This window comes from Silurus meridionalis, chromosome 7 (genome assembly GCF_014805685.1).
Source record: "Silurus meridionalis isolate SWU-2019-XX chromosome 7, ASM1480568v1, whole genome shotgun sequence".
NCBI classification, from domain to species: Eukaryota; Metazoa; Chordata; class Actinopteri; order Siluriformes; family Siluridae; genus Silurus; species Silurus meridionalis.
Window position 1 is genome coordinate 28,441,780 of NC_060890.1, and position 15,512 is coordinate 28,457,291.

The window sequence follows — 15,512 nt, forward strand, 5'->3', positions numbered from 1 at the left end:
TCAAATTTCCAATACAGGACTGTGACTGCTGGTGTCTTTAATAGCTTTAATGTTTTTCTCTGTGTGTGTGTGTGTGTGTGTGTGTGTGTGTGTGTGTGTGTGTAGATCCACTTTGACTTTGACATGTATATCAGAAATAGAGTGGATACGTCCCCCAGCCCTGTCAGTTGGTCCACCATGTGCAGGCGCTTCTTTGGCTTCTTCACCTTCATGATGGTGATGTTCGGCCTGGGGGAGATGTTCCCTGCCTACCAACCTGTAGTAAGTTACACACACGCTACAGGACTTGGGGAGGTGTTCTTGACCTTTAGTGAGTTACACAAACATTTTAAATTTGTTTTCACTCAACAAAGCATTAATAAAGGAAATACACAAAAGTGGTAGAGCTCACAGAAGAGTGCAGATCCAGCAGTGAGATCTGGGCTGGTTTATCAGCTGTTTCTGCTGTCCGTGTCTAAAATCCGAAAGTTTTTATTTATAGCAAAGCTTTTAATTTTATTCATATTCAGACACTGTCTTATTCTTTAACCAATAATCAGCATGATTGTAGCACATGTATACTGTCTACTTTATTAGGAACACATGCACACCTGCTGTGCAGTTATTAAATCAGCCAATCAGGTGGCGGCAGCACAATGTATAAAATTAGGCAGATATTATTTTTAGAGTTCAGCTAAATGTCCCTTCAATATCAGAATGAATAAAAAGGTGTGTCTTTAACCATAATATGTTGCCATTTACCTACTTTGATTATTTTTAGAAATGGCTGATCTGCTGGGATTTTCACAGACAAAGTATTCTAGAGTTTTCACAGGGTGGTTTGAAAAACAAAAACACAAAGTGTTGGTCCTGTGGGTGGAAACCTCTACTTGATATAAGGGTCAGATTAGTTTGAGCTGCCAGGAAGAATATATTAACTAATAATCATCCTTAATAGTCGGAGGTGAAAAATGTTTAGTGAGTCACATGCTAGTCAACAGCTACTCTCTTGGGTTAGGGTTAGGGTTGCATCTATGCATCTACACTCAAAAAAATATTTAGGCCTAATAAATAAGATTTATGTAATTTGATTGCATATAAATTTTCCATCCATTTGGATTACGTATTTTTAATGTAAACGTATTCATAAACTTAATGTGATAAATATATGTAAGTCCTATATAAATAAAACAAGTAACAATTAGATTTATGTGATATTTTCAATTAATCCAATTTATTTTAAATAAATAAGAAATGGGTTTATGTGTTATTATGTAATAAACCTATTTTACTTAAAATGCATCACATTTAAGTAATTTGTATTAATAAACCCAATGTATTTTAAAATCATATTTATAAATTTGTATTTACTTAATCACCATTTCCCCTCCCCAATCACAATATACAACACAAAAAAGAATGGCCAGAGGGTCACTTCATTTCACATTTTTATTTTAGAAATAACAAGCACAAAAGGCAGCAAAAAGAGGAGCTAGCAAGACAGTCTGTGCTCACTGATACTGTGTTGTGTGCAACCTCAACAAAAAATAAAGTACTTTCATTCTTTACTTAACACACCAAGGTTAATTGCACTACTTTAATTATTTATTTCTTTTTTTTGCCACAATAATCCTATAACAAATAAATGCAAAGGATTTTAACAGACTGCAGGCATAGTACTTTTTCCTCAAGAACTGTGCTTAAAAAAACTGCAAAACTTGAGGTAGACATAACAATCAGGTCAAATCTGATTCAATGACAACACTTGTTAACATTACACAAACATTTTCACAAATCTGTGACATGCAATAATTTGGAAAAATAGGGTGGTGATTCTAACGAGTAGAAAAAGTGCAAGTCAAGAGGAAAAATGTAAATATCAGCATATCTCTCAATGATTCACTGAAGCATCTTAATTTTCAGTCCCTGAACTTTTGGTGACAGCTTGGTTGTATCCAGTTCCATCAGGATTTTCTGAAATGCTTCAAATGTGCACTTGAGGTCCTTTGGATAGTTTAAGTTAAGGGCATAAATTAGTCCAGAAAGCATCACACATCCAAGTGTGACACTTGGCAGGTTTTGCAGAACTTCAACTCCTTCAAGAACAACACCAACATCTGAAGGTTCTTCTTCAGGACCAGCGCCCTCCGCTCGAATGACATAGATGCCCATTGTTGTCTGTGCAATGAGAGACTCAGCCTCCACACTTTCAGTGTCCTGGAGGATAAACAAAGAAAATAAGTTCCCAATGTGTTCCAAGTTTTCCTATTGATTCAGTCATGTTGAAATGATAATTGTACTGTGTTCCTGTTTTGCCATGAATAATGTTTTAATTCCCCTATCTACACCAAATCTGAGATCAGCATAATGATGTGAGTGTTTCACGATTCTGATTTCATATTTTCCTTACTTTGTAATACCAACTGGATCATTTTATCCAGGTCATTTTTAGTTTGATCAATCATGCTCTGTACTGACTGCTGCATAGTTTAATCTTTCGCTGCACACTACACACAAGGGCATAAGCTAGACTGTGATACCAATGAGAAAATTAAAGGGATAGTTCACCCAAAAATGAAAATTATGTCATTAATGACTCACCCTCATGTCGTTCCAAACCCGTGAGACCTCCGTTCATCTTCGGAACACAGTATAAGATATTTTAGATTTAGTCCGAGAGCTTTCTGTCCCTCCATTGAGAATGTATGTACGGTATACTGTCCACGTCCAGAAAGGTAATAAAAACATCTTCAAAGTAGTCCATGTGACATCAGAGGGTCCGTTAGAATTTTTTGAAGCATCGAAAATACATTTTGGTCCAAAAATATCAAAAACTACGACTTTATTCAGCATTGACTTCTCTCCCGGGTCTGTTATGAGCGTTCACAGCACTGCAGTTTAGTGATATCATCTACAGTACTACCAGATTCGTCTGACTGAGCAGCGAGTTTAACAACACCTGCCTTAAAATCGTTTAGAGTGTAGGGATTATGTTTACGATTTTTATGCGAGTGAAATGTTCCATATATGTTTGTCTCAAACGTACATCCTTCAAACATACAAGTTACGTTTTCATACTGCCTAAGATGTTGATTTACATGAGCAAAGTATTCCTTTTCAGTTAAAATTTCCTTACATGCACACGTCTGACAAAAGAATGTAGTTAACTGAACATTTGCTGCTGTTAACTTCCTGTGTGTTTGATATGTGTGACTCAAAAGATTCTTCCAACTTGTGAATGTACATGGGCAATCTGCATATAGACAGGGATATCGGCAATTGCGACCATAGTGGAAATGTTTCAGCCTAAAATGTTTTAGCAATTCATACCGGGTAGATAATGAAATGTCACACACTTTGCATGGCCACATTCACATATCTGTGAACAAAGACAAAAGAAAAAAAATCAGTTACGTCCAAATATTAAAGAATCAACATAAATAATTTAATTTATACTTGATTTTACTGTAAGTCAAAATACAGCTACTACTAATAATAATTTATTAATAACTTTTTTATAACAATGAAATAACTACATAGGTCCAATTTATAAGAAACTATGGTTGATTGCAAGATGATATTAGGCTGTTCATGTCTGTAAAATATGTTTTTAAATATGTTTTTAACTATGTATGTTATGCTTTTTTTATGTTGAATCATATAACATTCAAACTGAGATTAATTGTTCATAATCAGATGTATTGATTCTTCTATGTATTAAAAAACAATCTTTGTAGCATACATACAAGGTCTAGGAGGTTGTCCCACCATTTAGATGTAAGAAAAGATGCTTGATGTATCTGAAAAGGAAAAAATGGTTTTAGTTAGAAACAAAAGCATACTTTTGATTATGAAATTACAAAGCCAGCATTATATTTTTAGAGAATTATTAGAATAGTACTGTCATTTACTAATTGCAGTAGTTTATAACTGTCTTTATTTGCCGTCAAACGTTAAACCACAGAACAAGAGCAGACCAACAGCAAAAGACACAGACGGGGTAAAACCATGGTTCACATAGAACACCCGACCAACTGGCAACTGTTGGAAGTTATCCATGTACGATTTAAATACATTTAAAATTGCAGTTGGTTTAGTAATCGTTTAATGACACATCGCTATTTTAATCTTTAAACAGTTAACACCTAAAACCATTTTTTCCTCTCGGATTTAACTTAAGCTATGCATGTGGCCAAAGTTCTAAGTTATGTTATTCAGGTCAGAAAATACGGAAATTAATATAACGTTAAACCAAAAATAAATACGCATCCCAGTTACTTTTAATTATACTGTCTAGCTGAAAAAGTAGCTTAAGGAAAGTAGATAAAGTTAGCTTTATAAGAACCATGTGCAAGTTAGTTAGCTAACATAAGTGGAATAAATGCAAATTGATAGTCAGTGCATTGATACAGTTTAATACGATATCAACAGCAGTAATAACACACATATATATTGAAAGCAGTCAACTTTTATACGATGAATACATATGTAACTTGCCTTGCAATCAGGTTGATCCAAGAAGATGATCCGATGTAAGATGGCGAGGAGAACGGTGTTTTTCAACTGCCTCTGCCGCGCGCGGGTTGCTGCTTTTTTTTTTTTTTTCATGTGCATTGCCATAGACATGTGTATGTGCAGTACCGCTCCCTACCGACTGGAGTATGGATAATTTCCGCCTCTAAACAATTCCATTGCCCATAAATTATATGCAAACCAATCTCATAAAATATAACTTATAGGATCTGGCTCGTTCCACAGCTAGATATATTTAAACCATATTCATAATTGTTAACTGATTAAATCGTATAGTTTTCAGAATGAACCAATTTACATGGATTCTAAGCAATTTGACTACATACATTTTGAAAATATTATTATTTAAATAAAATCAAAAGGATGCAAATACATAATTATAAACTATGCCATGATTCATTTTTTCATTTTTTATATGCATCTAGACAGATTTCACAAATCCATCACTTCCTTCCCTCAGAAACAAAAACTACGTAGCATTTTAACCAAATCCTTGAGAGTAATTAATACTTTCTTTCCACAAGCTATAAGAAGTCTGCACATTTTCCTCCTTTTCTTAATTTAAACCTTTACATATTTTGTTTAGACCTTTGAAGGTAATCTGTCACCAAAAGATGAGCAGCAGATCCTCCAACTTGTGAGGTGGAGCCTCTGCTGATTTTCATCATTTAGCATAGGCACTGCCATTAACACTGTACCATAAAAGGGTGTAACTTCAGGGAGTCTGTGAAGATGTTTAGGTAGGTGGTGTCAAAGTCTCCCAGCAGAGCACAGTCCTGAGCATCCTGGTGCCATCTCTTCCTTAGGTAAGCCATGGCTACGCGGTGGAGGGCTTAGTGGTGGTGGCTCTGGGTTACTGATTTAAAGTGTTGTTGTTTAAGCCCCAGCATCGCCAAGCCCTTAAACTTTATGCTGCAGGGGTGCAGTTCAGTGGGCGACCCTGTGTTCTGACCCCAAATTCCTAAAAAAATGTTTTTTTGCTGTTGCAGTCCTTCCCCTTCAAGTTTAATGTGTTCTGATATGCTTTTCTGCTCACCACTCTTGTAAACATTGCTGATTTGAGTTGCTACAGACTTTCTGTCTGGTCATTGTTTTCTCTGAACTTTATCAACAAGTTGTTTTAGCCTAAATACCTTGTATATACAGGATGCTTCTTCATGCCACTGTGTGTAAACTCTTGAGGCTGTAGTGTGAAAATCCCAGCAGGAAATACAACAGGTTCTGAAAAACTCAAATCCACCTGGTACTAACATTCAAGTCACGGTTACAAACACAAGCACATCTAAACAATTAGCACTGAGCTCAGGAAATCTTCAAAGTTGGGATGTATTTTTGTGAGAGTGAGTGAGGGAGAGAATAATGATTGCTAGTTTTGTAAATTGGATAAAAGTGGGCTGTTTTTGTCTACAGGCCCCAAAGCAGTATCCATACAACAATCTTTACCTGGAACATGGAGGAGATCCTGAGAAGGAGTCAGAACCTGTTAAACATTATGAGATTTAAATCTTCATCAAGTTGCTTTCACTTCTGTGTATATGTGTAATAAAACTCAAGTTCAAACTTCCCCAGTTTGCTGTCTCACCTTTTTTAATGTGACACAATGACTCATTGTTGACTGATTTTTATGCAGTACAGTTTAATTCATGTTTGTTTCGCACTTTTAATAACGAACATTGTCTCAGAGCAGCTTTACACAGATAATGTGGTGATAAAAATAAATAAGTTCTTTATAAGTGTAAGTTTGTCCCTGATGAACAAGTCGGTGGCGACTGTGGTGAAGGAAAAACTCCCTGAGATGCAGAAGGAAGAATCCTTGAGAGGAACCAGACTCAAGAGGGAACCTCATTCTCATCTGGGTGCCACCGAATGTCCATTTATTACAGATAAACTATGTTGAGGTGCAGTGATGGAGATCAGAAGAAAACTGTAGTCCTGAGTCAGTGTAGCAGACTGTTGATATTAACTACAGTCCAAATCCATCCTCAAAGCTCCCATTCTTACTCAGAAATTTTATGGAACCACCCAAGGCGTTGATGAGAAACATCTCCAGCTGAATCCAAGATGGCGGCGCGACAGTAGCTTGCAGCGGCCTCTCCGGATCCAAAAATGGTGCTTTCACCATATCTAGCACGACCCTTCACAATACATGGACACCAGAGTCAGCTGTGTTCATGTGTACGACCACCAGACACTGCTACGGTACAGGCATTATGCAACCAAAAATCTGCATGATGATCTTATCAACAACCTTCGTGACCTCGGCTTGCTGCGACAGCCACAAAGACCAGGCCCCCAGCCCTCGGTGTTACCTGATGCCGGTGGCCGGGAAAGGAGACGTCGAAAGCTCTGTTTGAGGAAGCGGAAGCGCGGCAAGCGGGCGAGTGTCCGTGCTAGGCTAAATGCTAACCCTAGCCGGCCGGCTCTCCCGTCCATTTTTCTTTCAAACGTCTGCTCCGTGGATAATAAACTGGACTACATCCGACTCCAGCGAACCACACGGCGAGAGTTTAGAGACTGTTGCGTCTTTGTTTTCGCGGAGACGTGGCTCAGCGACAGAGTTCCAGAAGCCGCCATCCAGCTAGACGGGCTAAACGGCGTGTGTGTTTATATCAACACGGAATGGTGTAAGAACTCTGTGCTTGTTTCATGCTACTGCTCATCGCTAGTGGAGTTTGTGACTGTTAGATGCAGACCTTTTTATTTATCACGGGAATTCACAACTGTTTACATCGTCGGAGTGTACATTCCACCCAGTGCTAATGCTAAGAAGGCACTGAGTGAACTCTATGGTGCTATTAGCGACCTGCAGAATGCTCACCCCGACGGATTGTTTATTATCGCCGGAGATTTCAACCATGCAAATCTCAAGACTGTGCTTCCTAAACTCCATCAGCATGTGGACTTTGCAACGAGAGGAGCGAACACGCTGGATCTTGTTTACACAAACATTCCCGGCGCGTATCGTGCGGAGCCCCGCCCCCATCTCGGATACTCAGTCCACTGCTCTGTGATGTTAATTCCAGCATACAGACCGTTCATCAGACGCTCTAAACCGGTTCTGAAACAGGTGAAAACCTGGCCAGAAGGAGCTACTTCTGCTCTTCAGGACTGTTTTGAGTGCACTGACTGGGACATGTTTAGAGAGGCTGCAACCTACGGCGATTCCATCAACTTGGAGGAGTACACATCATCAGTGACCAGCTACATCAGCAAGTGCGTTGATGTGACCATGTCCAAGACCATCACTACACGCTCCAACCAGAAACCGTGGATGACTGCAAATGTGCGTGCGCTGCTGAAACAAAGAGACTCTGCGCGCACACGCGAAGAAAATCCGCAACCACTTCCAGGACAGTGGAGACACCCGGCGCATGTGGCAGGGCATCTAGGCGATCACGAATTACAAGACCACATCACCTGCTTGTGACCATGACCCCTCCCTCCCAGATGCGCTGAACGACTTCTACGCCCGGTTCGAGGTGCAGAACAACGTGGTGGCGAGGAAGACCATCCCTCCTCCCACTGACCAGGTGCTCTGTCTAACCACAGCTGAAGTGAGGAAAACTCTATGCAGAGTTAACCCACGGAAGTCTGCTGGACCAGACAACATTCCTGGCAGAGTGCTCAGGGAATGTGCAGAACAGCTAGCAGATGTCCTCACTGACATCTTCAACATCTCCTTGAGCAGCAACGTTGTTCCCACGTGCCTCAAGACAACGACCAAGGACTCGTATGTACGAATGCTGTTCATTGACTTCAGCTCAGCATTCAACACAATCATTCCTCAGCACCTGATCGAGAAGTTGAACCTTCTACATCTCCCTCTGTAACTGGATCCTGGACTTCCTGACTGGGAGACCTCAGTCAGTCAGGATCGGGAACAGCATCTCCAGCACCACCACACTGAGCACTGGGGCTCCCCAGGGCTGTGTGCTTAGCCCACTGCTGTTCACCTTGCTGACTCACGACTGTGTAGCAATGCACAGCTCGAACCACATCATCAAGTTCGCTGATGACACGACCGTGGTGGGTCTAATCAGCAAGAACGACGATTCAGCATACAGAGAGGAGGTGCAACGGTTAACTGCCTGGTGTGGAGCAAACAACCTGTCTCTGAACGTGGACAAAACGAAAGAGATAGTTGTGGACTTCAGGAGAGCACAGAGCGACCAATCTCCAATGATTATTGATGGATCCTCAGTGGAGATCGTCAAGAGCACCAAATTCCTTGGTGTTCATCTGGCAGAAAACCTCACCTGGTCACTTAACACCAGCTTAATCAACAAGAAAGCCCAGCAGCGTTTCTACTTTCTGAGAAGGCTAAGGAAAACCCACCTCCCTCCCCCCGTCCTGTCCATGTTCTACAGAGGGACCATTGAGAGCATCTTGAGCAGCTGCATCACTGCCTGGTTTGGGAATTGCACCATCTCGGACCGCAAGTCCCTACAGAGGATAGTGAGGACAGCTGAGAAGATCATCGGAGTCTCTCTCCCCTCTATCATGGACATTTACACTACACGCTGCATCCGCAAAGCACACAGCATTGTGGAGGATCACACACACCCCTCACACACACTTTTTACACTCCTACCATCAGGAAAACGGTTCCGAAGCCTTCGGGCCGCCACAACAAGACTATGCAACAGTTTCTCTCCACATGCCATCGGGCTTCTCAACACACAGAACTGAAACGGAACTCTCTCACACACGCACTCAAATGTGTGTAACGAACTGTAATTTTTTTCCTGGACTTAACACTGAACACACACTCATCACTCATCTCAATCCATTCCACCACCATTCATTTATTTATTATTTATTATTATTCTCAACTGTACCACACTCTTAACTTCTGTTTTTTGCACATTTATCATTTATCACTGTATTATACTGTTTACATGCTGTTTTTTGCACCTTCGACTGCTGCTGTATTTTTGCACTACATTGTTCTGTTTATACTCACTTCTGGGATATAGTTTTTAGTTTGTATAGTTTTTACAGTCTTCTCGTACAGTACTGTATAATCAAGTATACAGTAGGTTTACTGGTCGGCGCTATATTAAGTTAAGAAGGAGAAGGATATGGATTATTATGTGTCCTTATTGTTGTATGAAAGTTAGTCACTGTGCAGTTTGGACTCTGGTAAGATTCACTATGGCAGCATAACTAAAAGGGAGAACCAGAAGGTAATACAGACATGAGGATCTCTGGGATAAGAGACGACCTACCACACCACCGCCAACAAACCTGAGTGAACGTGTGAATATGAGGGGACGACAGCATACAAATATCCCAGTTCACCAAACACTCTATATCCATGTTCCCTCCAGATCTGCTCCTTTACCTAAGAAAAATAAATCTACAGACTAAAGACTCCACTAAATGAATACGTTTTCAACCTCGACTTGAACACTGAGACTGTGCCTGAGTCCCAAACACTGATTGGAAGGTTGTTCCATAACTGTGGGGTTTATAAGAGAAAAATCTGCCCCCTGCTGTAGTTTTCATTATTTGAGGTACCACCAAATAGCCTGCACCTTCTGATCTAAGTAGGTGTGTAGGATCATACTGGTACAGAAGTCCACTCAGATACTGCGGCGTGAGAGCGTTAAGTGCCTTTATACGTCAGTAGTAGTATTTTATAATCAGTGTGAGATGTAATTGGGAGCAGTGTAGATGATTAAAACAGGGCTGATGTGCTCATATTTTCTAGATCTAGTGAGGACTCTTGCTGCTGCATTCTGAACTAACTGAAGCTTATTTCTGCACTTACTCCAACACCCAGACAGTAAAGCGTTACAGTAGTCTAATCTAGAAGTAACAAAAGCATCAACTAGTTTTTCTGCATCCTGTAACGACATCATATTTCTAATTTTAGAAATATTTCTAAGGGGAAAGAAGGAGATCCTGGTGATATTATTCACGTGAGACTCAAAGACTAGGGTCCATAATCACACCAAGGTCTTTGACAGCCGTACATGCTGAAACAAAAACACCATCCGGAGATGCTACGGAATTGGAAAGTTTACTTCTAGCTGCATGTTGTCCTAGTAAAAGTACTTCCGTCTTGTCTGAGTTGAGCAGGAGAAGGTTATCAAGCATCCACTGTCTAATGTCCTTTACACACTTCTTAACATTGTTAAGCTGATCTCTCTCATCTGGCTTTGCTGAAATATACAGCTGTGTATCATCAGCATAGCAATGGAAGTGAATCCCATGTTTATGAATAATTTCACCAAGAGGCAGCATATATAAAGAGAAAAGCAGAGGGCCTAAGACAGACCCTTGAGGAACACCAAACTTTACCTCATAGAGTGTGGAGAACTCATCATTTAGATCAACAAACTGATAGCGATCAGTCAAATGAGACCTGAGCCAAGAGAGAGCTGTTCCCTTTATTCCAACAACTTTCTCAAGTCTAGCAAGTAGTATAGTGTGATCAATAGTGTCAAAAACTGCTCTGAGGTTGAGCAAAACAAGTAAGGAGACAAAACCCTGATCAGAGGCCAATAACAGGTCATTTACCACCTTAACTAGCGCCGTCTCTGTGCTATGATGAGGCCGAAATCCTGACTGATACATTTTGATACATATTTATTCTTCAGTAGATGTGAGCAGAACTGCTGTGCTACAGCCTTTTCTAAAATTTTTGATATAAAGGGGAGATTTGATATTGGTTTGTAGTTGGACAACTGACATGGGTCAAGGTCAGGTTTCTTAATAAGGGGGTGGATAACTGCCAGTTTAAAGGATTTTGGTACATAACCAGTGCTAATGGAAGAGTTTATTATTTTTAAAAGAGGTTCCATTACCTCTGGAGCTCTGTTTAAAGAAACTTGTAGGCAAGGGATCAAGAATGCAGGTTGATGATTTTGATGAGGAAATTAATGAAATTAAGTCATTCTCCCATTAAGTCGTCACCCATTCGCCCCGCTGTGAGGGCTCTAATGCTGGAGTCGGGGGGAATATTAACTTCACCTAGGGCATCCAGACTTTCCCCTGCAGAACCTGGACTGCTCTTGCATTTACTACTTCTCTCCTCTAATCCTAGATCTTCTCCGTCAAAGAGCAAACTAGCTTACACTTCTCACAGATAAAAACTGTGAGAAAGACCGACTAAATGTAACCCAGAGTGATTATAAATAAATAAATAGTAAATCAGTAAGGGATACTGAATAAACAGGAAGGAGAAAATTATTGATTGAATTCAGAAAAAAAATAATATAACATTTATATTTGAATAAATATGTGTTTTATTTCATTTTCTGAATGTGAAAAATGTAATTGGTCGTTACTGAACGTTGTCTCCTTTAAGAGAGTGTGAGATATTGACCAATGAAGTGAGAGGACTCATTGCCGGGAAATGACTGAGGGACAGCACGGAAAAAAAAAGAAGAGAGAGAGGAATACTAAGGATTGTTGGAGATTTGAGAAAGAGAGAAAAAAAAAATAACACGTTTGGGAATTAAAGACAAACAAAAAAAAAAAAAAAAAACTAGAAGGAGATTCTAGTAAAGTATTAGTTTAGTTTGAACTGATTTTTTTTTGTTGAATTGGTTGAATTTTGGATTTGGCAACAACACGAACTAAGTTGCTACCACGCGGAACAAGATGGCGAGCCACCCAACAGACCTTGAGTGAAACGAGGATATCTGAGGACTTCAGTGGATTTACTACTTTGTTTTCCTGAAATAAATAAAATAAATAAATAAAAAAAAAGGAAAGAGGAAGAATTGCACAGGGCGACAGATTGACTTGACATCGAACTCTTTGGTTGTTTTCCTCAATCGTTTGTGGACTATTTTTTTTTTTTGTCAGCATAACGGTAGGCCTGAACTGTTCCTCTAACATCACTTCGGTAAGGACGAACTGTTTGCTTTAAAAAAAAAAAAAAAAAAAAAGATAATCGATTTTATGCATCACCATTGTTTATTTTATTGACTGTTGAATTTTGTGGCATTATTGTTCATTCCACTCGATTGCTCATTAGAGTTTAAGGTTAAGGGTCATTGTGTTTTTTCTCATGGTTCTTCATTTCTTTGCCATACATTGTTAAATTGAGTCCTATACTTTGCTGGTTACAAGAATTGTTTTTTTTGTTTGTTTTTCTGCCCATTTTAAATGTTCTATCCAAGTTAAGAGGTATTGTGATTATAAAAGAGGTGGTTTAAACTAGGGGGAATTTCTCAAATTCTAAATTAAGTTCAAGGTAAAACAGTTGAGATTAAATAGGTTCAAAGTGAAATTAGATTGACTTAGATTAAAATGAGAATAAATCCTAATATAAATATATATATTAAAGAAAAGAAAGACAGATAGAAACTAATTTGGTTAATTCAATTTGCATTCATTAAAGAATAAATTATCTGGGTTTATAGAATTTTGTGTTTTCTGCTAAAAGGAAGCAGTTAATTGGTTACTTTTCATTCATTTTCTCTTCGCTACAATATAATCTCTTCATTATAATTCAACCACATTATTGTTGTCTGTCTGTTTATTTAATCTCTCACTGCTGCTCCCTCCGAATCTAGAATACTGGTCCATGTTACCCTCTGTCTAATTCACCTGGGCATTTAAATAATTCACGAGGTGCCGACTAACTTAAAGGGGTGTTACATTATTGGCGAGCCAGCCAGGAGTAGTGAGTAGAGAGATAACTTTGTAACATAACAGACAGATATAGCGAGACATTGTGTTTGAGAATGGAAATTATTGAGGAAGAAAATGTTAAGGTTCCGAACTCACTTATTGTGAGTGGAGTTACAAACACAGAGAGAGATGATGATCTGACTGATCATCTCAGCAGATATGGCCACATCGGCAGAATTGTTCGCATTGACAGTCCTGATTCCCCTTATCATAAGCATGTGATAATTGAATATGAGAGTGGAAGGGCACTGGAGACCTTGGGGCCCCAGCTGCCATTCATTTTTGAAAGCCCACATGAGCCCAGAATCAGGTATGAGATTAAAGCTTTGGCTAGTACGTATGTTCAGTTAGTAACTAGTAGCGCAACCAGGGGTTACATGGAGGAGCTGGAACGCATTGCAAAGCTCAGTGGTAAGCCTTTCGAGGAGCTCTTAAATGAACAGTTTGCAAGATGTAAAAAACCTGTGCCTCAGGACAAAGATGTCCTTGTGAGAACTCCTCATCCACCTGCTTTTCCAAATGTTAGTCTAGCCCATGAGAACCAAAGAACGTTAAATGATGCTTTGTTTGTTCCATTAGCCGGAACGCCTGTTACTAATGTAAATCCCCTAGAAGTGCAGCGCGTTGTAGTTGAGCATATTGTGAAGAGCGAGGAAGCTGTTTCTCGCATGCACGCTCCTTTTAAGCTAAGGTTCTTCTCTGGGAGGTCCCCTCGACCAGGGAACGAGGTGGACTATGAAACATGGCACAATAGTATTGAACTTATGCTGCAAGATCCTGCTGTTTCTGACCTAGTCAGATCCCGAAAGATTCTTGACAGCCTTTTGCCTCCGGCAGCAGACATTGTGAGAACACTGGGTTCCCATGCCTCACCCAGAGCTTATCTTGATCTTTTGGATTCAGCTTTTGGAACAGTCGAAGATGGTGACGAGCTTTTTGCTAAATTCTTGAATACTTTGCAGGATGCGGGAGAGAAGCCATCACTGTTCTTGCAGCGTCTACAAGTAGCGTTGACACGTGTTGTGCGACGCGGTGGTGTGTCCGCTAGTGAATCTGATCGACATTTGCTTAGACAGTTCTGTAGGGGCTGTTGGGATGATGCCCTCATCTCAGAATTTCAGCTTGAACAAAAGAAAAATGACCCCCCTTCTTTCTCAGAAGTTTTGCTGCTGTTGCGCACAGCAGAAGACAAACAAAGTGCTAAAGAGTCTCGTATGAGGAAGCATTTTGGTATGTCTAAGCGTGCTCTTTCTCATTCTTTGTACCTTTCCTCTGATGAGGTAGTGTCTAAACAAATTTCTGTTGCTGACTTGGAGAAGCAGATTTCAGCGCTTCAAGGACAGGTTGAGAGCTTGAAGAAAACTAAAGATAAAAATAAAGACACTCATGAAAGTAGGGTTCATGATTTGCAGAAACAAGTAGTCGAGTTGCAGAGCCAATTTGCTGCTGGTAAGCCCACCAGGTCTGCGAATGTCAAATTCGCTGCAAAGACCACTAAATCGCAGTCTGTGTGCACAGACCCGATTGACGCATCCTATAGTTTTTCTTCTAAGCAACTGAGTAAACCCAAACCCTGGTACTGTTTCCATTGTGGCGAAGATGGTCACATTGTCGCTACTTGTGAGAATGCCCCAAATCCTACTTTGGTAGCATCCAAAAGGAAGCTTCTGAGAGAGGCAGGTTGCTTGGGAGACCAGAGGAGGGTCATCAAATCCTGTCCCGTTAAACTAGAATCAGCCCCAGTTGTGGGACAAACAGGGGCTGAGGGGTATACTAGAGGTCCCAACAGGTGTAAAAATAGAAATCACACCTGGCATACTCGCACTAGGAACAAGGCTTTTGTTCTGCCTAAGGGTTTGGTTGGGGCAAAATGCACTGCCGATATCTTAATTGCGGGGCAGAAATGTAATTGTCTTCTCGATACAGGCTCACAGGTGACTACAGTTCCTCAGATGTACTACGAGCAAAATTTGTCTCATTTGGAAATTAAGCCTCTTGAGCAACTTCTTGAGGTGGAAGCAGCGAATGGTCAGCTTGTTCCTTATCTTGGGTATATTGAAGTAGATGTAGTGTTCCCCAAAGAATTCCTTGGAGCTGAGACAAAACTTTCCACTCTTGCTTTAGTCACTGCAGATACCACTAGTAGTGTTCAATCTACTGTACTTATAGGCACAAACAGTCTTGATTTAGCCTACAAGAGCCACTCTGATTCAGGGCTTACTGAATCACATCAGATTTTACCTTATGGGTTCAAAGCTATTCTGAATGTTCTTGAATATAGATTTAAACAAAAATCTAATAGCGTCATTGGATCTGTGCGAATTCCAGGTACAAAGCCTGGGATTGTTCCT

At 40.1% G+C, this 15,512-nt stretch overlaps 1 protein-coding gene across 2 annotated transcripts in view; it reads left to right on the plus strand.

Moving 5' to 3' along the window:
* Nucleotides 1-6,076, plus strand: part of ndufb8 (NADH:ubiquinone oxidoreductase subunit B8) — a 22,337-nt gene extending 16,261 nt beyond the window's left edge. For both annotated transcript variants that reach the window (XM_046853724.1, XM_046853725.1), the window contains exons 4-5: nucleotides 106-261; nucleotides 5,923-6,076. In XM_046853724.1, the coding sequence (XP_046709680.1) occupies nucleotides 106-261; nucleotides 5,923-6,015 (249 nt within the window). In that variant the 3' untranslated portion in view covers nucleotides 6,016-6,076. The remainder of the gene's footprint in view (nucleotides 1-105; nucleotides 262-5,922) is intronic.
* Nucleotides 6,077-15,512: the final 9,436 nt, after the last annotated feature.